We start from the raw sequence: 27,146 nt of genomic DNA on the forward strand, positions 1-27,146 counted from the left end.
AGCAATTTATTTTTTAAGACAATGGTAGAAATTAACAACACTGAAAAATCAGGTTTAATTTTTGTAGCTATGAAAGCTAGAGGATGCTTATCATTGCTGTTGGATTAGGAGCCGTTTGTGGGGAGGCGCGGGGAGCCTGGAAAGGCAGGTGAACTGGGGGGTGACCAGGCAGGTGGGTTTCAAAGGCAGCACCACGCTCAAGCCCCAGGCTCAGGATTCACAGGTCACATGTCCTCGGGGACACTGTCACTGCAGGAAGTCTTCCGCTAACTTGTTGAATTCACCTGCAAAACGTAAATGCAGGTTGTGCTTGCCCTCTGGCATCAGATGCAACCTAAAAAAAAAGATTATGGTTAGCGGCACATCACCTAAAAACCTGTTACCCTCCCTATTGTTTCATGAAAACCTCAAGTGAGAAACTGCCCTGGTTTTTTTTCCATCACCTCTATTAGGAAGAAAGTGTAAGGTACATCTTATGAATGGTCCCAGAAGAGAGACGTAACAGTGACGGAGCACACACACTGTGCTTGGAATTGAATCAGGTAAGAAATAGTTTGACTGCAAACCTGACAGAGTGGGAGATGTAATTGGTGGTTACCTAAGAAAAAAAATCTTTTTAATAACATTGGTTTTGAGAGAGAGGGTTGGAAAGATGATAAAAAGATGAAGTGTGCAGAATCCACTGGATTGGAACCTCTTGGAATATCTATGTAGTGGGAAAACCCAAATCAGAATTCACAGCCCCCGTAGGCCTGTTGTTCAAGGTTCCAAATCACCCCGTCATTTTGGAGGATTGAGCAGGTCTGCATACAAGCCACCAGACGAAGGGTAAGTAAATGTTCCTGAAGCTTGTGAGGGTAGCAGGAACCTGCATTAGCCACCCGCCCTTGGTTGTGCAGCTGTCGAGACACCTCACCATCCTCGGGAGGCTTCTTCCTTTCAACAGGGCTTCGGTCAAATGTGGCTGGTCTGCAGTTTCTTTAATAAAGGCAGACTTCTGAGTTACACATTCTATTTATTGGCTATAAAAGTGCAGACAATAAGTTTTAAACAAATTAAAGGTTCTAGGATATAAGCACAAGTCTGACTTGTTCTGTCCACAATACAGTTAGACGTTAAAAGGACTACACTGGGGCAAACTGCCAGTTACTGCGTTTCCTGCTTCTCTGTGCTTTCCACGGGGTGGGGAGCTGAGAGCTCTAGGGACCTCAGTGAACATGAGGGAGGACGCATGGCAAGAGGGAGCTTGGAACAGAGCTGTCCCTGTGCGATGCTGGGCCTCCTGCAACCAAGCACACGGGGACTGCGGGGGTGTGAGGGAACCCAGACTATCAAGATCACCGGCTTGAAAGGAGGATCTGTTGCTGGCATCTTTCTGAGGCCCTGGGGAAGGTTAATAACGCCATTAACAATAACCAGGGCATTTCCAAGTCAACGTTAATGCTATTCAGAAAAGAAGTATGAGCTGCACCACCCCAGAGAAGGGACCAGCTGCCCTCCAGAGGGACGGGGCTCACAGGGACAGTCACGGCCTCTGTTCTCAGGAGACAGAAAAGAACCAACTGCCGAGGATGCTGGCAGTCACAGAAGGGCATGTCTGGGATACCCTGCACCTTCCAACGTGGACCAAGCTGGACTCTGAAGCAGAGACCCACCCTGCCAAACCTGCAAGTCCTCCTGTGTGGGGAGCCAACCCACTCCTATTATTTGTTCAGACGCCCAAGAAGGAAGGAGAGACAGCAGCTGCGATCCCGTCTTTTAGCCTCAGTGCTGTCTGTGTTCTCCCAGTAGTAATCTCAGTCTCGGGAAATAAAAACTGGGCCCCTCGTTAAAAATAGGGGAGCCCTGCTCCGAGGCATCTACATTCAGAACTGCACTGGACTGAGGATGGGCAGACAGAGGGACGGACAGACAGATGGATAAATGAGGGTATGAACAAGACAGCTCTGCTCCTTGATAGCTGTTGGGATCATTTCGGGGTCCTCAACACAGCCTTCCCTGAGGTCTGATACAGAGGTCACTATCCCTGACATGTGCTCCTCTTGGGGCAGCACTGCCCCGGACAGGTGTAAATACGGGGCTGCCAAGGCAGCGTGGCCACTGCTGCTGACCCAGACTCTCACCCAATTAACAAAGGATCAAATCACACGCTCCTGGAGAGTGGTGTTCAAACAATCACACTTTCCAGGAAAACGAGTAGGAAATTCCCCACTGCCAGACACACGGCTCAGCTGGAGAGGATGGACCCCTTGGGGGTAGACGCTAGATCCTATTTGCTGGGGCAGGTTCCTCACCGCATTTGGCACCTTTAGAAAAAGAAATGTGACTCTAGACCTTTTGAGGAATTCAAGTCCCTCTAGTCTCCCTCCACCTCTCCTGGACAGTCCTTGGACGACGCTCCCTACGTGCGAGTGGGCGAAGGAGAAACAGGCTGAAGGCGCTGGCTATTATGGGGGCAAGACAACCCAGTCTGACCAACGTAGGCTCTTTACCAGCAAGCGACAGCATCTCCCTGAACTGCAGCTGCTCACCTGGAAAGTGGGGACAGTAACCGTGTCCGCCCCAGAGGGTTATTCTGAAGATGAAATTATCTCTGGGCGCACAGTAGACACTTAATACACGTTTGCTATTCGTCCATTATTCTATCTGTATTGTGCTTCACAATGTAAGAAAGTCGTTATGAAGGTTCCAGTTATGTACAGCGTATCAACAAAATGTTCCAACTTGGAGACAATTTATTTACGTTTGCTGGCGACCACAGTCGACCGCAATTGGAAAATTCTTACCTTCAAGAGATTTTAGACCTAAATGTAAGGCCAGACACTATAAAACTCTTAGAGGAAAACGTAGGTAGGACACTCTATGGCATAAATCACAGCAAGATCCTTTTTGAACCACCTCCTAGAGAAATGAAAATAAATGGGACCTAATGAAACTTAAAAGCTTTTGCAGAGCAAAGGAAACCATAAACAAGACAAAAAGACAACTCTCAGAATGGGAGAAAATATTTGCAAACGAAGCAACTGACAAAGGATTAATCTCCAAAATATACAAGCAGCTCATACAGCTCAATATCAAAAAAACAAACCATCCAATCCAAAAATGGGCAGAAGACCTAAACAGACATTTCTCCAAAGACGAAATACGGATTGCCAACAAACACATGAAGGGATGCTCAACATCACTAATCATTAGAGAAATGCAAATCAAAACTACAATGAGGTATCACCTCACACCAGTCAGAATGGCTATCATCAAAAACTCTACAAACAATAAATGCTGGAGAGGGTGTGGAGAAAAGGGAACCCTCTCGCACTGTTGGTGGGAATGTAAATTGATACAGCCACTATGGAGAACAGTATGGAGGTTCCTTAAAAAGCTAAAAATAGAACTACCATACGACCCAGCAATCCCACTACTGGGCATAGACCCTGAGAAAACCGTAATTCAAAAAGAGTCATGTACCACAATGTTCATTGCAGCTCTATTTACAATAGCCAGGACATGGAAGCAACCTAAGTGTCCATCGACAGATGAGTGGATAAAGAAGCTGTGGCACATATACACAATGGAATATTACTCAGCCATAAAGAGAAACAAAATTGAGTTATTTGTAATGAGGTGGATGGACCTAGAGTCTGTCATACAGAGTGAAGTCAGTCAGAAAGAGAAAAACAAATACCGTATGCTAACGCATATATATGGAATCTAAAATAAAAATGGTTCTCACGAACCTAGGGGCAGGACAGGAATAAAGATGCAAACGTAGAGAACGAACTTGAGGACACAGCAGGGGGAAAGGAAAGCTGGGACGAAGTGAGAGAGTGGCATGGACATATTTACACTATCAAATGTAAAACAGATAGCTAGTGGGAAGCAGCCGCATAGCACAGGGAGATCAGCTCGGTGCTCTGTGACCACCTAGAGGGGTGGAATAGGGAGGGTGAGAGGGAGACGCAAGAGGGAGGGGATATGGGGATATATGTATACGTATAGCTGATTCACTTTGTTATACAGCAGAAACTAACACACCATTGTAAAGCAATTATACTCCAATAAAGGTGTTAAAAAAACGATTTTAGAAAATGTCATGGGTGAGATTTGTCTAGAAAGGATGAGCCCCCCCCTTCCCCCCACTGTGAGACACCAGGATCCGGCTTTGTAAGGATGAGGCTGGTCCTGTTTGGAGTTAATCCTGGAACCTGGCCCTAAAGCGGTTCTTGAGCTGCCTGCAGTCAGAGAGGAGGAACTAGAAACAGCAGCTGAGGAGGGGGTGGGAAGGGTCATCCGGGCAGCTGAGGGGGGGTGCGTCCCCCTTCCTTCGGTGTCTGCCGGGCCCCCTCTCCACGGAACCGGAACGAACCTGCTGCCAGCACAAGACCGTTTTACTTCGCACCCGCAGGGGCACGCCACCCCCCTGCTCACCTTGGAGGTCTGGGGCCATCTTCCCACTGCTGGCCAGACTGGACAAGGCCAGGAAGCTGCAGAACGAGGCCCCTCCTCCCTCCTGTGATCAGACAGAGGCCAGCACCTTACCCACGACCTGGGGAACCCAGGCACCCTTAGCGCTACCACCGCCAGGCCAAGACCTCTGAGGACAGCTCCTGCCAGCTGCCCTCCGCCAGGGTTGGGTTTACGTGTCAACTTGGCTGAGCCACAGGTGCCTTTGGTCAGACATGATTCTGGGTGTGTGTGTGAGGGTGTTTCGGGATGAGAGTCACATCTGAATCAGCAGACTGAGCACAGCAGACTGCCCTCCCCACGGGGGTGGGCCTCATCCAATCAGTTGACGGCCCGAATAGCACAAACGGCTGACCCTCTCCTGAGCAAGAGGAACTCCTCCTGCCTGTCTTCAAACTGGGGCACTGGCTTTTTCCTGCCTTCAGACTCGCACTGCAACATCAGCTCTTTCTGGTTCTCTGGTCTTCAGAGTCAGACTGAACCACAGCATGAGCTCTCCTGGGCCTCCAGCTGCTGACTGCAGATCTTGGACTTCTCAGCCTCTGTAGCTGCACGAGCCAATGCCTTACTCCCATAGTAAATCAATCCTCTCTCGCTATAGATATATTAATGTCCACACATGTATACGATATTTAAATACGTGTGTGTGCACACGTACAGCTGACCGAGGGCAATGTGCCTGACTGCCCATCGAGCTCTACCCTGCTGTCTCCTGGGCCCCAGACCACCTACACCCACACCAGCATTCCATCCATGAAGGCAGCTACCGTGTGCCGAGTTCTTATTCGTCTGAACGTGCACATACACCCCCATTCATTCCTCAGAAAGTTATCTGAGATGACAGGCATCACCATCCCCATGTGACACACAGGAAACAGAGGTACAGAAACACGTCCACCACGTGCTTACGGGCACGATTCATCACCAGCACCGCCCCCGCCCCCGCCCCCGGTCCGTCTGAGCCCCTGCTGTGCTGTAGTCACCGCGGCTGCGAATGCTGCTCAGGGCCCCCAAACCCTGACTCTGGTCTCCAGGCGCGACTCCGTTTCCCACCCCTCCCCTCTGGCCCACACAGAGCCCAAGGCCCCACCTCTCTGCACACGTGGACTCCGGCCCTCGTCCTCTCCTTCCGGGTCTGTTCTCTGGCCCCAGAACCTGCAGGTGGACTCCACAACACACTTTCCGGGCCTGAGTCACCACTCAGGGACCCCTGCCACCCACAGATGTGGCCGTGCGATGCTCGCATTCTTCCTTTCACCGTGTACCAAGTGCTTTGAGGCCGAACTAGACCGCGTCCGGGACAGAGGATGGCCTGCTCGCTGCTGCTAGTAAGGTGCCAGTAAGGGGCCGTGTGGCCTCAGAACGGTGAGTAAGTGGAGGAGCAGAAAGAGACAGCCAAGCTGTGCCCGGAGGCTGGGTGGCCCTGGCCAGGCAGGGAAGGGGCAAGGGGCGCGGGACTCCAGGCAGGGAAGGGGCAAGGGGCTGGTCACGCGTAGCCGGGTGTGAACCCAGATCCTGATCTCTGCTGGGCCCCCAATTTCTGAGATCTGAGAACCTCCTCAGAAACGTACTGTTGTGGGCTGAGCCGTGCCTCCCAATTCGCATGTTGAAGTCCTAACCCCAGTACCTCAGTGTGACCATGCTTGGATATCAGGTCTTTAAAGAGGTATTATGTTAAAGTGAGGTCACACAGGTGGGCCCTAATCTAATCTGATGGGTGTCCTTATGAGAAGAGATCAGGACACAGATGCCCACACAGAGGGACGACCGTGTGAGGACACAGGGAGAACGTGGCACCTGCACACCAAGGAGAAAGGCCTCAGGACAGACCAACCCCTTGCCACCCTGATCTTGGACGTCCAGCCTCTAGACTGTGAGGGCCTCAATGTCCGTAGTTTCAGCCGCCCAGTGTGCGGTCTTTGTCACAGCAGCCGGAGCTGACGACCACGCACGGCGAGCACCCCGTGTCTCCACTGCAGCGCGGTGGTCACACCCTCCGTGAAGCCCCACCCTCCGTGAAGCCCCACCCTCTCCTGAGCCAGATCAGCCCTTCTGCTTCCAGGGGCCCGTCCACGCCAGCCCCGAAGGGTCCGAAGGGCGCAGGCTCTGCTCGGCGCCAACTGTGACAGCAAGCTGGGTGGCCCCGAGGACCAGGCGTGCTCGGCAACTGGAGGCGCTCAAGCAGAGGCTGGCTAGACAGGCAGGCGGCAGTGTCAGTGCTGTGCGATCTAGGAGGGAGGGCTGGCCGAGCGGGGGAAAATCACAGCCACCACTATCTTATGCTTTGTATCTGGGACTTCTGCAGAAGAGTTTGTTAGGAGGAGGGGCTCAACTGCCTAAAAACAAAATCTAAAATCACTGAACTTGAGTGATCTCGGAGGTCTCTGTCTCCAGGAGATGCTGTGGTTCTTCTCCAGCAAAGAGAACAGAGAGAGAGACAATCGTCACAGGCAGGAAGTGGGCCTGCTGAGCACCCACCCTGCGCTCAGCCCCCTTCCAGGAGAGAAAGGCATTTGTTTCACACCTGGTTATCTATTTGTAGTACAACCTTTGAGCGACACACTTGTGCCTTTAATTCTTTAATCATAAATGTACCTGGCAGGGAAATGAAACCCCAAGTTCGTCGGAAGCACCTGCACTCAGAGTTGCCCCCCTGGGGTGAGAGGCCTGTGCACAGAGCCGGAGGGCGACCCTGGTGCTCAAGGAATCGACCCTCTTTTTGTGGGTCCAGAATTAACCACCGTGTTTTAGGTTCACGCCCAACATAAAGGGCTCTTCTGGCAGAGGAAGGGAGCATGTGTAACACTTTACTCTCAACTCATTTTTTCCAAAGAATCCTGCTCTAAGAAAATGACCTTCCATAAGAGAGTGTACTAAAACCATTAACATCTGAATGGCAAGGGAATATTCTTCTCCCATATTGATGTATCCTGTTGCTAGGAGATGGGTCTGGAGCAGAATTCCTAAATTAAACTTTCTTGCAGACTCTTACTGCATCTGGCTCTCTAAGGGGACACACTGCATTTATCATGAGACTCACTGTGCAAAAACCTGTCATTTCTGAAGTTAGAAGACAATTAACCAGGTCAGCAAGCATATAACACAGGCATCTTACCATCATATTAAAATAAGAGTATGTTTATGAGAGGCAGCTGTGCTGCAGGGGGAACGCACTATATTAGGAGGAAAAAACCCTAGGATTTGTCGTTTACTAGCCATGCAACCTTGGAAGATTACTTAACACGTCTCAGCCTTGATTTTCTCATCTGTAAATTGGGACAAAATCTTTTCCCATAAGGTTGTTGTGAAGTATGTAATCATATGTGAAATGCCTTTTAAATATAAAATGCTCTTTGGACACAGGAATTAGACAGGAATTGTAGGAATGCTGTTTTACTGCAGAATAAGAAGCGTGTCTCCCACATTTAAAAATTCTCTGAGACATTTGTTAAAATCGATCACGGAATAACTAGTATGATTAGGAGGTAGAGGAGCTGTTTCTACTCTCCCTGCTGGACCGTGGGGACTCTCAGCTCAGGGACCACTGCTGACCTACCAGGCAGGGCTGGCCTGCAGGGCATCGGAATTGGCTCATGGAGGGTCAGGGCGGGGGGGCGGGAGGGTGTTCTTAGGTCACTAACAACGCCAATTTCCAAAGAATTCTGTACAATGCCAAAGACGTCCTGAGTAATGACAGCAGCTCTGGAATTCATATACAGTCTCTGAAGGGATCAAGGCTCACTTGGGTGTTTATTTTCCAGTAGGTTTGCTTAAAAAAAACAAAGCCAGGCCGCCAGCTCCTGGTCGCGGCCCATTTTCTCCTTCAGGATGTGCATCGCTGCGCATCAAGGAAATCCTGAGCTTTTGCTCAACGTGGAATTTTCATCTCGATGTAAAAGCACCAGCAGAAGCTGGCTCCCGTGTCAGCCAAAGCATTTAAATTATAAATTTCTGCTCCATATAAAAACAAATGGGATTGAAGAACAGAATTTCTGCTGACATGTCTTATTAGGTTCTCTGGCGTCCCCAGGCTGGTTGGCAGAAACGGGGCTACACAGACAAGGAACATGTCTCTGCCATTTAATCGAACGGGCCACCAACACAGCTGGCTTGGCAGACGCTGCTGTTTTGTGATTCTGAATAACAGGTTCTCCTCTGATGTGTACATACTTAAGGCTGAAATAACATGAAAAGTTTACAACATAATTTTAAGTGGGAAAAAAGCAGGAATCAGAGTTGAATATGACTGTATCTATGCTAAAAAGACTAGAAAGGAGTAGTGCACAAAACTGCTATTAATGGAGGTATTTAAATGGATGGTAAGCAACAGGCGATTGCTTTCTTCTTTTGATTTTACAAACTTTCTTTACTGGGTGAGTAGTGCTTTTATAACGAAAGTTCCCAAATGATAGGTGACTGTTTAGGTTGATGTGCTGCAGCCCTCAGAGCTCCTGCCCTCGGACTCCAGGGCTCCTTGGCCCCCTGTTCCCTAAATACAGCAGGACTGTTGGTTCACACGGGACAAAAATCCCTCCTCTCGGGCGGGATGCACCTGAAAAACCCAACCCTCATGCTTCTTCTCTTCCTAGAGCTTCTCCCGGTTACCTCCCAAGCCCCCAGGGCAGAGTGCTGGCTCACGCCGGACTCACCGTGACCCCTTCACGTGTTTGTGTATGAAGTCGGCATGGAAGCTCGGGACCAGAGGATCCTTCTCACCGTGCACGATTAGGGTGGGGCACTGAACCAGGGGCAGCAGGTGCCGACAGATGTTACCTGAAAGACACGGAGACTGTTTTCCCGTGACCCTCCTAGGGGTGGGGAGGCGCAGAGCGCGGACAAACCTCCCCCACCCCCACCCCACCCCCCGCCCTTAGCATCTGTCTCTACGAGACTGGCCTGGATCAGTCGGGGTCTGAGTGCCTTCCAGCTCTAACATTCTTTGGGTTTCCTTTTCTGTTTCTCTCCTGGCTTTTTTCTTTTAAGCTCTACTAGTGAACAAGCACTCTTGCCTGATTTAAATTCATAATTCATGGAAAACAGTAGTTAAAACAAACAAAAACCCTACAAGTCTCTATATTACGTGGGGCCGTTCGCTGTCTGCCAAACGACGGTAGGCGCTTGCTACCTGAAAAGCTCCTCCCGTGAAATAGTGTCTTCAGTGGGGCCCTCTGGCCCTCAAGCCTGTGTCCCTCACGGTGAAGATACAACTGCAGCTGTGCAGAAGCTGCTGTCCATCCGTCCCGCCCCAACACCCCTGACAGAGGCCCTCACCCTGATGTGTGGCAGCATTTCTAAGGCTCACATGGCACAAGTCAGGCTCCACTTCCTGTCCTGCCATTTCCTGCTGGGGAAATCTTGGGGGTGCCCTAACTCCATGAGTTTTTTGGCCTCTCTCGGTTGGGCAGGGACAGTCATACACCCCGGGGTGGCTGTACCGCTAAGAGGCGGTGCCCTGCTCCCAGCAGGCACCCCAGAGCTGGCCCTGTCCTCCCCAGCTGCCCTGAGAAAGCCAGGATCCCTGGGTGCTGTCCAGGCAGTGGCTCCTCCCTCCTCTTGGGTGGGGGTCACTGCCTGCTGGCCCTGGGGGGCCGCACCCGCCACTGAGCAGCCCCGTGGCGATGAACGGCAGTGTTCCCGAGCCCACCCCGCGTGTCAGGAGCCGTCCCAGTGACTCGGCACCCGTGAGCCACAGGAGGTCCAGGCTTTAACTCGTACAGTAGCACAACTGCTCGTAACTCACGTACTTTTACAGTAGTAGCGGTTAACCTCTTCCTGAGCACTCACCCTGGAGCTGGTACTGTACCAAAGCCGCGCATACGGAACCTCACGTGTGATTACACATATGAAGCCTCACATGTACAGCCTCATGCACAGTATATGATCTCACATAAAGTATACACGTGAAGCCTCACATGTATAACCTCACGTGGAATATATATATAAAACCTCACGTATGTAATCTCACTTATATAACCTCACGTACTTTATATACTCGTGTGTATGTGTAAAAACACCTCACCTCACGTATATAATCCTCACGGCAGCTTCCTGGGGTAGCTCCCAGTATCTCCAGTTCACAGACCCGGAACTGCTGCTCAGAGAGGCTAAGCGACTGCCTGAACCCACTCAAACGGCAGCCACGTGGCAAAGCCAGACCCCACCCCCGGGCCTGACTCCAGATGTGGCGATCAATCCCTGGACTGAACCGAGCAGCCAGAGCCCCGAGCGCAAGACAAGGGCTCCCGCCAGGAATCAGTACTGAGGGGAGGTAAGTTTGCTAACAGCCTTGCCGCAGACGGTGCATACACTTCCAGATTCTCTGTGTCATGACACTTTCTCCCTCACTTTCCCTCTTTAATACACTGCATTTTTTAGTTTCAGAGTTACCGCAGGACTGAGGGGGAGGCAGAGAGCTCCCACGTACCCCTAAGCCCACACACGCACAACCTCCTCCATCGTCGATACCCTGTCAGACACTTCTTACAACAGATGAACCTGCACGGACGCCCCATCACCTCCCTGAGTCTGGGGTATTCCCCGGGCACACACTCTTGGTGGACACATTTGGTGGGTCTGAACAAATGCATAATGACGTGGATGCAATGATGACATTATACAGAGCATTTTCACTGTCCTAAAATTCCTCTGTGTGGCTACTCTAAGAGGTGTACAGTGGGATCTCGTTGTTGTCTGGCCCATCGTTTATTCGGGTTGTTTTATTATTGTTCAGTTTTAAGAGTTTTTTGTATATTTGGATACAAGTCCTTTAGCAAATATTTTCTCCCAGTCTGTAGTTGTCTTTTCATTCTCCTGAAATACATTTCAAGGACCTGTTTCTATGGGTGGATACTGCATTTGAACAGGATATACTTGCTATTTTGAACTTAAACCAAAAAAGTAACATTTCCAAATGTCCTTCTCATTATGAAAGTTTTGACAGATGACTCATTCTGGAAATGATTACTGAATAGACCAAACTGGTACCTGAATCACAACAATTTTGTAACTGAATGTGCTTCAAGATTAGATCTTACCTAGTCTCGATTCTTTTAGCAATTAGAAAAGTGAGAGACTACAAATGTAAATAGCTATAAAAAATAGACTTTAATTCAGAATTTCTCTTCAGGATGTCAATTCTTCCTGTTATTGGAAACCATGTTCATTTTTCAGATAAAGACAGGAAGACATCTGTCACAGCTAAAGTGACACAACTTAGCTCGGAACTTGGGAAAGGACTGAATACTTTCTCCCTCATACTAATTCTTCTGGGGCTGAAGGTCATGACAGAGAATCCCTCCTTTTCTGTCCTAGTAACAGAAGATGTAGTGGGGTGCACCTCTATATGTGAAAAAGAGAAAATCTGGTGTCTGTTTTCTAATTACCCATCCTGGAATTGGAAAGTGAAGAGTATCTGAGGCTTCTGGAGAATGATTTTGCCATCATACACGCAAAGGATTCGGAGGAAAAAGAACAGTCTGCTATGAGAGACTCAACAATGTGACCCTTTGTGCGCATGGTCTGTCTCTGGTGCAAGGCGGGTCTATCACACAAGAACTCGCATTGTACGCGATCACCAGCACCCTCTGTTCACACATCACTGTGGAAGGACAGTGGGCGAGCGCGTTAATCCCCGAGGAATCCTCGCGCATCTGGGGGACTCAAGCAGCCTCTCTAATGAGCAAAGGGACCGTTGAATAGCTCACGTAACCTACCATCTGGAAGATGCTTAAACTGTTTTATGCCATCCACCCACTTTTCACAGGTTCTGGCCAAGTAGTCGAACCCATAGAGGGCTTCCAGAGGCTTTCTTGTTCTCTCACTCCATTTAGACACGTCTCGGATACCTGAAAGACAGATGTGTGGGCAAGAATGGGTTTAGTCTCAGACTAGAGTTCATCTGCAAATACTCCAAGCGCAGTGCACTCAGAGCTGCGGCACTGGCTGTCCTGCCAGCTGGCAGTGTTCCCCCAGTCTCCACGTGGCTCACGCTGGCTTCGCCCGGGTCGGCCAGGCCTTCCCCGACCCTGCCCCCCGTCACTCTGCTCAGGGCTGGTCACTTTCAGTGGCTTCTGTGTCCGCGGTGGGGGCCAAGTGCTGGGCCCCCACCGAGATGTGAGCTCTGTGTGTGGGGTTTGCTTTGTTTTTTCCCCCGCTGTGGCCCTCAGGCACAGAAGAGGGACCAGTAGATTCTTAGCAAGTGAACGAAATTGATCGAAAATTAATGCTTTCTGTTAAAGGTATAAGATAAAAGCAGACATTCCCCTAATTAGGGTCATCTGAGTGAAAATGACATTATTTATAACAGGAGTTTTTTCTGAACTGCATTTATGTACGTTGAGAAATACACACACATCATTCATTCTAATTTTTGCCACTGAAGACACATGGGTGTAACTACTAACTACAAACTATATTACAGATGACTGACTCTCTGTTAGGAAAGGAAATAACGGCTAAAAGCCACCTTTAAAGTGAACTGCCGTCTGAGGCAGGCTGACCCTGATAGAGACAGTGCCTGCCTTTCACTTGCTCACTCTTCTGAACCCGCAGACGGATGCCCAGGGTTGAGTCCAGAGGCTGAGGACGCTGAACTGCTCTGCACAAAACTGAGAAGACTCTAGATGGGGTCAAGGGCGGGGTTGGTGGGGAGATGCAGAGAAGAAGCCAGAAAATGAAGAGGTGGCAGGAGACCTGGGAAGAAGGAAGAGGAGAGAGGGGCGGGCACGACGGCATGAAGACGGCCCGTGAGAAATGCCCCAGAGATGGCTCTGCCCTTGGCTGTGTAGCAGACCACACCCTCGGGAAGGCCCTCTTGCAGTGGAACAACTAGCTCTTTCATAATATATAATTTTTGTTGCACTGCTGGAGTTTGCAGTAATTGATGGAAACTAGAATGTGTACGTGTGTGCGTGTGTATGCGTGTGTGCGTGTGTCTGTGTGTAAGAGAACCCTGAAAACAGAGCGAAGAGTGGTAAGACCACTCAAAGGCAGGGTTGCTTCGGGGGAAGGTGACTGTTGGCTGGGAGGGAGGACACAGCTGAACCTGAGATGGAAATGGCCCCAACCTGGTACCATCCATAGTTCCCAAGAGGAGCAAATGGACATCCTCTCTGAAGGAAAGTGTTCTCAACTTATGCTCACTGTCTTTTTTGTTTGTTTTCAGATTAAGAGTAAGCAAATATCCACTCCTCATCAAAGATCACAAGGCGGGCTTCCCTGGTGGCGCAGTGGTTGAGAGTCCGCCTGCCGATGCAGGGGATGCGGGTTCGTGCCCCGGTCCAGGAAGATCCCACATGCCACGGAGCGGCTGGGCCCGTGAGCCATGGCCGCTGAGCCTGCGCGTCCAGAGCCTGTGCTCCGCAATGGGAGAGGCCACAGCAGTGAGAGGCCCGTGTACCGCCAAAAAAAAAAAAAAAAGATCACAAGGCAATCAGAATCTTTGTAAAGATAACGAAACAACTAGAAAATTGGAAGAGAAAGCTTAAGAAATTATGCAGAGCCCTACACACAGAGACACAGAGATGAATAGAAACGGGGAGATGGAAATGCTCGGTCTACAAAGTTCAATCAGTCCCCAAAGGAGGAGAGGGAGGAGGGACAAGAGGGGGAAGGTGGGGGGGGGGGGAAGGGGACTCACTGTCAGAGGGAATCAGCAGGTGACAGTGTGTCTCAGAACTGATAAAAGAATCCAGACAAAAGTTAAATGTAGCCCAAATAGGATAAACAAAAAGAAATCCAACACGGGGTAGTAAAACAGAAGTGTACCAAAGAAAAAGAGAAAATCTGAAAAAGGGCCAGAGATCAGACATATCACTCCAAAGGAAGGACAGTCAGACCCACACAGCAGGTACGGGAGGCAGAAGACGCCAGAACAGCAGAGAAGATGCGCTTCCACTTCTATTTCTGTACTTATAGCCAAACCGTGTTTCAAGAGTGCGCGTGAAATAAACATTTTTAAGTAAAAGCTGAGTTGACTATTACCGGACCTGCCCTTAAAGAACTTCTGAAGAACAATTTCAGGGAGAAGAGAGAGGGCCTTAGAAGGGACATGTGAGGGGGAAGGAAGAAAGGTGAGCAAAGAGCTGACAGACGCGTCGGCAAACGTAAGAGCAGCTCAATGTTACAGGTCATTTATGCCTCAACTAAAAACTCACCAAGGCAATGAGAAAATAAAACATTGTACCATTTCCTCACATGAAAATTAAATAGTTCTGTCCAGAAAGAAAGCAAAAAGACAAGTCACACACTGGTAGCACAACTACTAACACAATGACTAACCAGCAAGGAGTTAGTAATCAGGTTACTAAAAACCAAAAAACAAAGTAACACTGCACATCAATAACATTGTGCTCATATCAGAAGTGCTCTATGCTTGAGTTGGGTGGGGTCTCCTGGGTGCTGGTTCTGTTGTTACACTTCCTAACATACACCTGTGAAACATACTGTGTTATTTACATGTATCATATATTACACAATAAAAATTTAAAAACCAGTAAAAAGACACAAATAGGTAAAATGCAAAAGAAGAAACCCCAGTGGTGCATAAACACATGAAAAGATTCTCCATTTCATTAGTAACAGGAAAATGCAAATTAAGACCTCCGATAAAATACCATCTTACACCCACTTGGCCAGAATTAAGAACTCTGATAGTTCCAAGTTCCTGTTGAGGATCTAAGCTAAGGTGGTGGAAGGGTAAGCTTCTTTTGCTGGAAAATGATCTGCCACCTGAAAGGGCACATCTGCAAGCACGGCGCAGCCGCCCCAGCACGGGCATCCTCCCCAGGGAGGTCTGCTCACACGCTGAGCACGCACCCAAGGATGCTCACAGCAACACTAGGAGGAAAGAGAGGGAGGATAAAGTGCAACAGGTGTGCCCAACAGAACGCCACACAGCAACGTCACGAACGAACCTCAGAAACGGCGTTCTAAGAAAACTATGGGTAAAAAGTGAGTCACAGAAAATGCCATATAGTATGAAGGCACCCTGTTTAGCTCAAAAACAAATAAAACTAAATTATGTGTCGTTTAGGGATATGAATGTATGTGACGATAGTGTCTTCAAGACGGCACATGGATGGACAACTCAGGCTGGAAGCAGCGCGCGGGCCAGCAGTGACTGACCTTGTGCTCCTTGGTGGGTCCATTCACGTCGCAGGTGTTGCCTTATATGGGTCAAATATTATACAGTTAAACTAAAACTTCAGCTATGAAATAATCAAAATAAAAATATTATCTATTATATGTTCGACATATTTAATTTATAGAGATGCTATACATGTATGCGTTATTTATATAAAATTAAGTATGTAAAATATTTGTTTTATAAATATACATTGTTTTATAGTATATATCCTATTATAGAAGATATATGCTAAAATACATATTTTAAAGTGTATTACCTTATAACACATTTAAGAAGGAGCGGAAGTAAACGACGGGATGTCTGCCTCAGTGAGGAGGCCTTCCCGAGGAGGGTTTTGTTTCTTAGTTCTGTTAAGAAAACACGCTGACAAATTGGGGCAATGGAGGCTCAGGAGCAGTGGCGACGCAGGAGGGAAGCCACGGCGGGGCCGGGCGTCATCACCCACACACCTGCTGTCGCCTCCTGAAGAGAAACAGAGGGGCCGAAGGCTGGAGCCAGGAAAGTGGGGGAAGCCTCAGTCAGCTGCACTTTCGCCCCAGGGGCCCCCAGACCTCAGTGCGCCCTCCTCTCGTCCCGCGAGCCCAGTGCTCTCAATCTGGGCAGCTTGCTGGGGGCTCCACGACTCCTGAGTTGCCACAGCTGGAACGCCTGGTGGGCGAGGAGGCCCCCAGTACAGGCCTGGGTAGCAAGCCCAGGCTGGAGGCAAGCACCCCTCTGGGTCCCCAGCAGTCACAGCGCTGGTCCCCTCTACCAGAGCCTCAGCCTGACACCAACAGGCAGTGGGCCAGGTCTGCCCACGGGCTGCACTCTGCCAGCCCCTGTTCCCCGTCTCTAAAAATCCTCAGAGATAAGCTTGAAGGACAACCTTAAAAAGTGTGACTAGCACAACAATTCTTTATCAAAGTATGCGGGTTCACGTTTGAATACGATGTTCCCTTCCACACTCACTACTTGAAATGAGCCTGTAAATAACACTTCATGTCAACCCCCTCCTTCCTTGAGGGTCACTATCACAGTAGGAAATGTAAATACGAACTTTACTTATTAGCCTTTTCCTGACTCATATAAAGTGTCACTTCTGGAAGTAGGAAACTTGAAAATACAGACTAGTTAAATTGCATTACTCTCCTGAGAACTCACCACCTTCCCACATTACAGCCGAGGAAACGGATGAGACATGACTTGTCAACTCACATCAAAACAAGGCCTGAGAAAGGTCGGGGGAGGGGAGGCTGCTCTCCACGTGGAGGGACCTACCCCGATAAATCTCCTCGTCCTGGTCGGTCACGTAGGCGTTGGCCCCCCAGATCACCATCTTGTTGATGTAGGACGGGTATCTTGCAGCTGCAATGAGGGCTGTTATCCCACCATCACTCCACCCCAGCAAAGAGACCTTCTTAAACTTCAGCATCTGTGACAAATACCACGAAATGCACAGGTTATGGCTCCTCGCCGCGGAGAGAGCTTGATCATCCTCAAGTATCAGAATCGACACAGCTGTGGTGTGTGGAGTGTCAACTGGCCATTAAAGAAAAATCCTAGCGTCCACCATTTGACGACATAAACGCTTCTCTCAATTAGTTGTGGTGCAAATATGATGGTCATAAAAACTAAGCACATAGTACTGTTTTGAATGATGAGGGGACTACATCTTCTGGTTGGATAGAGTCTCAAGGAACCAGAAACAGTGGAGATCAGCTGTACTTGGACGTGACAACGTGTGTGCGTCCGTGCAGGTCTGAGCGAAGACTTTGAGGACAGGTATGCAGATCAGAGAGGGAAACGGGAGAGTCGCTGCATCTCGTAAAGCCACTGACTGCAACTATGGGAAGAACTGGCTACAGGAAGGCCGGGAAAGAATGATGGTGGTTACACTGATCTTCGGGTGATCAGCCAGGCTCCGAGAACGTGTTTGACAGGGAAGATGAGCATCTCAGAGATGCTGCCGAGAAGTAAACACTGAATGATTGGGGAAATTTAAAGAAGTAACGAATATCAGTCCAAGACACCTGCTGATGGGACTCTAAATTGGTGTGACTACTATGGATAATACTTTGGCACTATCTTGTAGAATGAATATCTGCATCTCCCGTCACTCAGCAAGTCATCTCCTAAATGTGCACGGAGCTCTCACACACGTGTACCAGGACAGGCCCAGGAAGTCCACACCAGCACTGTCTGCAATAGCAAAACATGAGCGCCACAACGTCCATGCACAACACAATGTTCACTGCACTTCCGTGTATAATTGCATGCACACACGCACACGCACACACACACACACACACAAGGCAACTTAGAGATGATTTAGCTACCATCAGGAGAGGGGGGTTAAGACACAGTGTATCCATACAACAGAATACTAAGTGCCTATTATAAAACTGAAGTAAATTTGTATTTATTGGCATGGAAGTAACTCCTTGATCAACTGTTCAATGAACAGTAAGCTGGAAAATCATTAGGTATAGTAGGATGCCATCAATACAGAACTGTGTGCTTATACATGTAATGAGATTGCCCAGAAAGGTAGAGCCTCAAAGTCTTGGTAGCAGTACCTCTAAATAGTTAGATTGTTTGATGTATCTGTTTTCCTCTTTATACCCATTTGAACCCTAAATTCTCTATAGGAGTAACGTGGTATTACCCTTGAAGAAACAACAAACAAAAACAAAATAAATGAAGACAGGCCCAGCCACCCTCCTCCTCTGGGCTCTTGCCTAAGAGACCCACCTTCATCAAATCAACAGCATCTTTTGCATCCCTTTCAAAAAATTCTACTGGGAAATCTCGATCTGGGGGTCTGGAATGTCCGTACCCTCGGGGATCCCAGGCAACCACCGTGAAGAGCTTCTTATTCAGGTTCTCAATCTGAGGTCCAAAATCAGTCTCTCCACTTCCTAAAAGCAGTCACTTGGTTACACTCCAGTAAATGCTTTCATTGTTTCAAGCACACTACATCAGAAGCAGAAACAACTACAAACTTAAAGTAACTATAGTTTCTACTCAAAGTTAGACCTCAGCTGTAACCAGCAAAGCAGCTTCCTTTCCTGCTGGAGTTCAGACCTACCCCCCACCTCCCCCTAGTGGCTACTATGAGAAGGACAGAGGCCCTGATTTTTCATTTGGTCCTGTATCATTTCAGCACGTTTGATCTGTCTTCAGCTTATTCGTGCTTTTTATTAAAAAAAAAAAAAAAAAAAATCATGAAACTGCATAGAAATAAACTTACTGATACAACATGCTTCTGGGTTATTTTTTCTTTCTTTTTTTAAAAAATGACTGTTACAAATGAGAGAGATCTTAATAATATGTGTAGACACATTAATGAGATTTGATCCTAGTCATTCAAAGCAGAATTCTAAAATCCCAGATGTCTTTTACTAAGCTAATGTGAATAGCCCTGAAGGTTTTATTTTCTGGTTATAATTAGAAACCAGAAAATTAAACTAAAACACTGAAATGAGGGGGGAGGGAAGGGTGTGGAGGGAAGAAATCAAGTTAGTTTCATGACAACTGTATGAACCAGCGTATGTTAGCAAGTAGAGCCACGTTCTCAGGCCGGCGGCAGACCTGACCGGCAGCCCCCAGCCTGCCCACACGGTCACGGCCACCGTGTGCACAGGCAGGGCATGTCTTGTGTGGTCCACACAGTGTGGAAGGCCAGACTCCCAAGGAGCCCAGTCCAAGGGCAAGTCAGCATCTCATTTCTAAGCTCTGCTTGATTTCTGGGGACTCACAGCTCAGGTCACAAATGGATACTAAACATCTCGCTTAATAAACGGGCAATTATTAGAAAATGTCTTTCAATGCTGCAGGATCATTTAATGTCATCAAGGATGATGATGTCACTCTTCCTGACAAGATATACCTTCCTCAGCATCAGGTAAATCACCCAGAAAACCCAAGCTGAAAACGTAACTGGATTTCCAGCACACGTCTACTGCTCTGACATCTCAAGCTTCTCTCATGATCACTGAACTGGAGGGTCTTCCAGGGAACTGTGCTGAAAGAGGGGCAGGAGGTGAGAAGGTGGGAAAAGGCAACAGTGTAACTAAAGACCAATTGCAGAAACAATAATACCTGGCACACAGGTATACATTTGAAGACCAGTGCAAAGACCATTTGAATACTAAAACCTTAATGAAATTACTTTAAGGAATAGTTACCGATATATGATACCTGAGATAGAAACACATCAACACTGGTTGCCCGTGGGTAGGGGAACTGCGTGCTGGGGGACAGTAGTTTAGGGGAGAAACTTGCTGTTCGATTTTTGAATCAGGTTAATGTTTTACACAAGCAAAAACTAAATTGCCAAAAGCTTTTTATACCTGGATAATGACAGCAATACTGAAACAATGGCAAACTGTTCATTGCTTTAGCTCTACGTCAGCCATTGGAGTAAATATGGTCCTCCATTACAACAGCTCAAGGGAAAAAGATACTAAATACTATCTGGACAGAGACGCCTCAACAGTGCCAGAGACGCCTCAACAGAGACGCTACAACAGTGCCACTATCAGCTGAGGCTACATCGAGCTGAACCATCATGTGACTGAAAAATTTTAGCATTTTACTTTTAAGAGAAGGAAGCAAATCATAAGGAAATAAGTATATACTGGGATTACTTAACTAAATTAAAAATAAAACAATACTAAAACCCTTAAAACCAAATTTGAGATGCCCTGGGATCACTGGAAATTCTCCCCCACCCCGAACTTTCTACATCTAAACTACTCATCTATAAGAGGAGATCGCAACCCACCTGGCTTTACCACGCTCCGTTCACGCCAAACTAATTCCGACCTTCAAAAAGTCTTTAAGCCCAGTTTTGTTCTTAGCTCTGATCTTAGCTGAACATATAGTCAAGTGCAACAGGGCAATCAGTCCAACTTTGAGCAGCAGAAGTCTCACATCCTGGAACCCCTCAATTCCAGGCAAACTGGGCTGCTGGTCACCCACTCATCTCCTTCCTTCACCCATCCCTTCTTCCCACAATGCTTTCCTTGACCCGTCATCCCCCTAAGTTGTAAGCAACTACACAGTGTTGGACTTGCATGGGAGAAAACTGGGTATTTAAAGGAATAAAAACTGCATAAAGTAGAAAGGTATCTTTCTACATCACCTAAAACTGACTGTAGCAAGTATTACTTAAAGCATCTCAGCAAAGCACTAAAGTTAATCATCAAGCCTGGGCATCTGGGATTGTGAACGCAGCACAGATGACACAGCATGCAGAGCATTCGGTAAAAACCTCCAGACCCAACATTCCTGGGAGCAGCAGGACCGCGTGCTCTCCACCTCCAGTCCGCAGGTAGTGCAGGTGGACGCCGTTCACAGCCACTTTGGCGGAGGTCACAGAGGAGCTGGAAGAGAAAAGCCCCATCCCCAGAGGAAAACCACTGAGCAGCACAAATGTGAGGACAGAGCCAGGCTTTTATACGCAAATCGCCTGCAGCGCCCTCCCCAGGTCCCTCGGATTATCCTGATACATGCTTCAGTCTTCCAGACCTAAAAAGGGACCCGTGTGTCTCCTCCCCACCACACTGCAGATCTGGGCTGCGTCTCCATGTTTGAACATCCTACAGCACCAGCTCAGGGCTTATCCCACAGAGGCACTGAGAGGCCTGCTGAAGTCAATGGCCACACAGGCCACCCTACAGGCCCACGCTGGGGTGCCAAGGTGCAGGCTGATGTGGGAGCCCCCGCCGTGGAATGCCAGGTGGGCACCAGCACAGACCCGGGAGCCACTCGTCTAGGCCTCAGCAGGTCCAGAGGAGGCACCCGGACCTTAAGCTGCATTGGTGGCGTTCCCAAGGATGAGGCTGGTCTCAGGGTCCAGGGGGAAGGCCCTGATCCCGAGGCTGTCCTGTAGGCATCTGGCCTCTCCATTCTCCAGCCAGCCACATGAGGGCCCCCTGGTCAGGAATGCCCGTCTGCACCAATGTGGCCAGACTGGTTTTAAGATGTTGAAATGTTTCTGCGTTGACTGTTAGATAGGCAGGTCCATATCAAAGCCCTCCCCACGCCAGCCCTCCCTGGCCCAAGACCTCCCACGCTGCAGCATCTAACCGTGTGCCACCCCAGGGGCTCTGCCCTGGGCAGCGTCCTCAACTGCTCTCGCGGAAGCTCCAGGATGGCAACGTGAGGGTGCACACCAACACGGCACATACAGGGCCCTGCATCAGGCCCTAGGAGCCTCCCATCAACTCCCCAGATGGCTGCGGAACACGCAGAAGGGACGGAAAGGCGTGCCAGGACAGATGCTGGAACAAATGTGCCAGATACAGGCACCTCGAGTCTTAACACACAACTTCTGGAAAAATACGACAGACCTGAGTGGTAGTAAGGCCTGACATAACTACTGATACGAGCTCGTCATCTACAGAAATATTACGGGAGGAGCAATAATAGCAGCACCGAGCCATGGTCGTGTCGCACAGACCCTGCTGTTACTTGTGAGTAACATCCTGCTCCTCGCACAGCTCCAGAATCAAGACAAAGGCGAATAAGGCTCCACTGATAGAGTCATTTCAGGAAACGATGGTTTACTGACACATCCATTCATCGGCAAGAGAAAGCGTCGTCTGCACACCCTCAGGGAGGGGAGAAGCTGTCAGACGCCTGCGTTCAGCACAGGAAACGAGGCAGCTCCCCAGACACAGATGCCCAGCACTCGCTCGGCTCAGCTAAGGGAGACTGTGCACCTCTATCACTCCTCGTGCCCTCAAGGTTCTTGAGAGGCCCCCTTCCCAGCAGTGTGAAGGACATGCTTGAAGAGGCATTTTGCACCGTGAAGACGTCATGTATAATGAGGGCCCCCCACCTCTCTCGAGGTCTGAGCCACTGGGTTTCACAACCAGGGGCTGCTGGCTCTCAGGCCTGCAACCCTCCAGAGCCGGGCTCACACGGGCTTCCCTTTCGTGGCCAGTCCGAAGTCTCTCCAGCCAAAGGCCTTGGACTTCCCTCTGTGCTCTGCCATATTGGTGTTTTGATTCCCCATTCCAAATTTCTTTTCTTCTAATTATCCCCATCCCACATTCTTCTGGCTGCCTAAGAAGATAGAGATAAAACCTGGCAGTCTAGAATTGGGCGTGATGGGAGCTCAATGGCAGGGAAGGGTTACTAGGGCGGAGGACTTTGAAGGTGGCTTCAGAGAGACGGAGAGATTCTATCAGGCTTGGGTGGAGGTACCTGGAGCAGACTGAAAAAGCAGCATCTGAGATGAACTTCCAAGATGGGTACAACTCTGAAGAAAGAATGTGATGGGGAGGGTGCTTGTAGAAGAAGAAATGGCATGACCAAAGGCCCAGGGGTTGGGGACACACGTGGGGACCGGACAAGCTCAGCCTGGCAAGAGCACGGGGGCGGAGAGGGAGCAAAGGTTGGGGCCAAGTGGGGAAGGGGTTTGCAGCCAGGCTATCGGGCAGGAAATGTGCCTGGCGTTCTGTCACCAACACCTTGTCTGTCGTCACACCTGAGGGACCTGCCATTATCCACCAGCCTACCCCTGGGGTTACTGGAGGCTCCCAAAACCTTGCATCCATCCCCAGGTTGGGGAAACAGGACAGAAAACTGTTCGTGTACAAAAGCAAATCAATTTCAAACATAAGAAAAAAGTTTTATTTGGAAACATAATAGTTATTGAATGATCTTGCACATAAATATACTTGAAAGGAGTGTTGCATTTTCCCTCCAGCTTATCAAAGGGCTCTCAGATGAGTCAGGCCTCCGATAACGTGGTTAAAAGCGCGCTGAGACAAAAGCAGGCTGCAGAGGCCAGGCCTTGGAATGGCCCTGACATGGGCTCATCACTTTGAACCCCATTCAAGACACCAAATTCTCCAAACTCTCAGGGAGGAAAAAGGATAGATAGAAAACTTAAAGAAAAATGAACCCCTTTCTCTTGGGCTATCAATTTCTCCCTCCCATTAATCACTTCTCTAACCCAGGTGTTCATTACAATCACCTGTGGAGTTAAAAATACACCTGCCTGGGGCTTCCCTGGTGGCGCAGTGGTTGAGAGTCCGCCTGCCGATGCAGGGGACACGGGTTCGTGCCCCGGTCCGGGAAGATCCCACATGCTGCGGAGAGGCTGGGCCCGTGGGCCATGGCTGCTGAGCCTGCGCGTCCAGAGCCTGTGCTCCGCGACAGGAGAGGCCACAACAGTGAGAGGCCTGCGTACCGCAAAAAAAAAAAAAAAAAAAAAAACACCTGCCTGGGACAATCCTGGGAGACCCACTCAGTAATTCTGGGGTAGAGCCGTGGCATGTGCTTTCTAAAACACCGAAACTCTGAAATATTATTCACTCGTTCACGTATATCCTAAACCCCTACTTTGGGCTGGGTGCTCCATGTTGCCTGGGAGGCGGCAGGGAAGACAGTTCAATCTGCAACCAGCAGTACTACGCACTTTGCCAAGTATGAGGAGACACTGGGGTGCACGCAGCAGACAACACGTTCACCACACCCGCAGCAACACCTACACAGCTACACGCTCGGCCCGTTTTTATGAGAGCATTTCCTAAGTTTGAGCAGTGGGACTCAAACTTAGATTTGAATCATCTGGCAAACCTTCAAATCTCCAGATGCCCAAGCCGCATTAAATCAAAACCTCTGGGCTGGGACCCAGGCATCTGTAGTTTTTAAATTCTCCAAGAGACTCCAATAGACAACCGAGGTTGAGAAAGACTGTACTGAGTTAATTTCTTAGAGGAGAGAAAAATCCTGTCTCCTTTTTTAAAAGCAGCCTGCAGGAAGGCATGCTCAGCCAGAAGAGCCCAGATCCTGCCTCACTTTTGTCCTGGAATCCCTCCTTTTGGGAGGCCGGACAAGCAAGTTTGTGGAAGGGAAGGGGGTCAGGAGCAATACAACAGCAAGTACTTCCTGATGAGGGGGCTGAGCTGCCCCCTCCCGTCAGGAGGGAGAGATCCCTGTGGGAGCAGGCAAGAATGTAACCATCTGGGGCAAAGAATTAAACTAGAACTAACAGACAGTTTAATTGTTAAACTAGATAATGTCCTCTGATAAGAGCTTACTTATCTCATTCATTTTGCTGTGTGATGCACATTAGACTCAACCTAATTTCACCGCTGAGGAATAGAGCTTAGGTAACTGGCCCCAGTCACTCTGCTGGTAACTTGCAAAGCCAAAATGAGCGCCTGAATGTCGACACCTGGAATGTCACACTTTGCTTAGGAATTAAAATGGGGGCCACCTAATAAGTCCTCCATATTCTCTGTACCTTGTATGTTCAGCTATTTCTTTTGTACTTTTTTTCCAAAGTAACCATTAGCTACAATAAAGCATTAGCGATGCCCAGGGCTTGGATTAACATGAATTTGGAGGACTTATTTTTACATCTTCTATACACTGTATTATTATTTAGATATTCATATTTGTATCATTATTAATTGTAACTACTAATTACTTAACTCCTATTATGTCCCAGGCCTTTTACACTCATTGTCTCAAACCCTCAGAACAATTCTGCAGGGCACGAGGCTTAGAGAGGGTAAATAACTTGCTCATGTTGATGCTTCTTCTGTAACCTCCCAGCTGAACAGAGTCCCCAGCGGGGCTAGGCACCGGGGCCACATTCACCCTGACTGCTGGACAGAAGGGGAGGGCAGGCGCCAGGGGAAGGCGGGTCTCTGATGCTCAGACAGAGCATCCCCAGGTTGAACTGGAAAACATCTCTCTTCAGGCAGGCTGTTAGGTTCTGTAAAGTTATTAATATTGTAAATGCACGTAACACACAATTTCAGGTGGAAAAGGCTTTCCTGCCCAGGCCCTGGGATAAACCACTTTGCAGACTATGAAATACAAAGAGTCAGAGTTCCAAACAGCAGACTTACAGGGAAGGTTTTGGAATGCAACTCAATTGTAGGTTAGGCACCCGCGGTTCTGAAGCAAAGGTCTTACAGGAGTGCTTTTGCCTACCTAACACTGGACTGCCTTCTTGTTTCCGGATTAACCAACACCACTGCTTGTTTTCCCCATCACAGATCATATCAATTTGCAACTGCATTTATAAAACGGCAGTTGAAAATCCAGAGAAACCTGTTTTTCAGAGATATTTTAGGAGGAACGATTTGCACTGCTAAGTGGATGGGGCCTTCTTGCAATCATTTAATAACTTATCGTAACCGATACTGGCGCCATCACAGGAACCCCATTTCAATCGCTTTCTGCAAATGGGACACTGGATAAATAGGCATTTTTCAACGTTGACTTACAGAGCTGCATGGTCAGATCTCTCCTTTCTCCTTCCAAATGAGAAGCTTCCCAACAGGTGAGGTTCTGAAGGCCAGGTACCTTCCTAGTCATGAGTGGAACTGACCCAGCACCAGGGGTGTGTGTGTGTGTGCGTGTGTGTGTGTGTGTGTGTGTGTGTGTGTAGGCAGGTACGCAGGAAATAAATCAAGCTTCACGCTGCTCCAACTGCATATCCCCACACCTGTGCCCTCAGCACCTCGGGGAGCCATCTCCCCGCTTCCCGAGGTGATTCTTCTGAACATTAAAGCTCGAGGCGGGCAAGCGGGGCGAAGGAGACCCAGGGCCTTGGGGCCCGCGACTCCGAGAGCTGATGGGGCGCAGGCACTGCCAGGCTGGCCTGACAGGAGCGCGCGCGAGCACTGCCCGCAGGCGTGAAGGGCTGCGCGGAACGCGGGCCGGGAGCGAGGGCCTCCCACCGCCGGACCCTCGCCGCTCCCGGCGCCGCACCTCGGCCCAGCGCCCCGCCCCGCCGCCCGCGCTCGGGTCACGGGTTAAAGGGCAAGGGGCCGGGGAGGCCATGACCACGCGTGTCCTCAGCCCGGCCCCTGGCCAGCGGCTCCCCTCACGCCGCCCCGGGCGCGCGGACAACGACGCGGGGGCTCCCGAAGGGGAGCGGCGCCATTACCTGAACGCAGCCACGGGCTCAGCCTGGGGAACGTGGATCCCGAGCTTCAGCGTGGAGAGGAAGAGCCGCAGCCGCCGCGCGCCCCAGAGGGCCTGCGCCGCCGCCGCCGCCACCATGGTCACTGGTCGCGCTCGCGCCGGAAGCGCGCATGCGTCGGGTCTTCCGGCCACCCTGAGCCCGCCCCACCGCGTCGCCCCGAGCACGCATGCGCCGAGCCCCTGGCATCCCTGAGCGCCCCCCGCCGCGCCGGAGGCGCGCGTGCGCCGGGTCTCCTGGCAGCACTGAGCCCGCGCCTGCCCAACCGCCCCGATCACGCATGCGCCGGGCCCACAGGCAGCCGTCGCCGCTCGGCGACCGGTCTAGGCTCATGGTCGGAACCCCTTGGCTTCTCGCTGGTCCCTGACAGGAACTGGGCTCGCGATCCCCGGAGGCGCCGACACAGAGCGTCTTCCCTGGGTGCCAGCTCTGGCTCAGCGGTGACCGGCGTCTCGCCCTCACGGAGGAGTGGGCCCGGGGCCGCCGGCCTGGCTGCTGACTGGGATGATGGGGTTGGTTTATTTTCTTCCCACCGCCTCACACCCACTAGGATCCGCGTCCTCAGAAATCCCAGAAATTAATGAGTGTCGGCGAGGGCGT

The 27,146-nt window shown here is 49.7% G+C and overlaps 1 protein-coding gene across 1 annotated transcript; it reads right to left on the reverse strand.

The window, feature by feature from the left end:
* On the reverse strand, positions 1 to 26,626 carry BPHL (biphenyl hydrolase like; the record flags this gene model as incomplete). The annotated part of the gene is made up of 7 exons (XM_082848444.1): positions 1 to 334; positions 9,111 to 9,234; positions 12,174 to 12,305; positions 16,865 to 17,018; positions 18,338 to 18,504; positions 20,870 to 20,973; positions 26,511 to 26,626. The coding sequence occupies 7 exons, from the start codon at positions 26,624 to 26,626 to the stop codon at positions 247 to 249; spliced, it is 885 nt and encodes a 294-aa protein (XP_082704570.1). The 3' UTR covers positions 1 to 246.
* Positions 26,627 to 27,146: the final 520 nt, after the last annotated feature.

The sequence above is a fragment of the Leucopleurus acutus genome, assembly GCF_964270905.1.
Source record: "Leucopleurus acutus genome assembly, chromosome: 10".
Classification (NCBI taxonomy): Eukaryota; Metazoa; Chordata; class Mammalia; order Artiodactyla; family Delphinidae; genus Leucopleurus; species Leucopleurus acutus.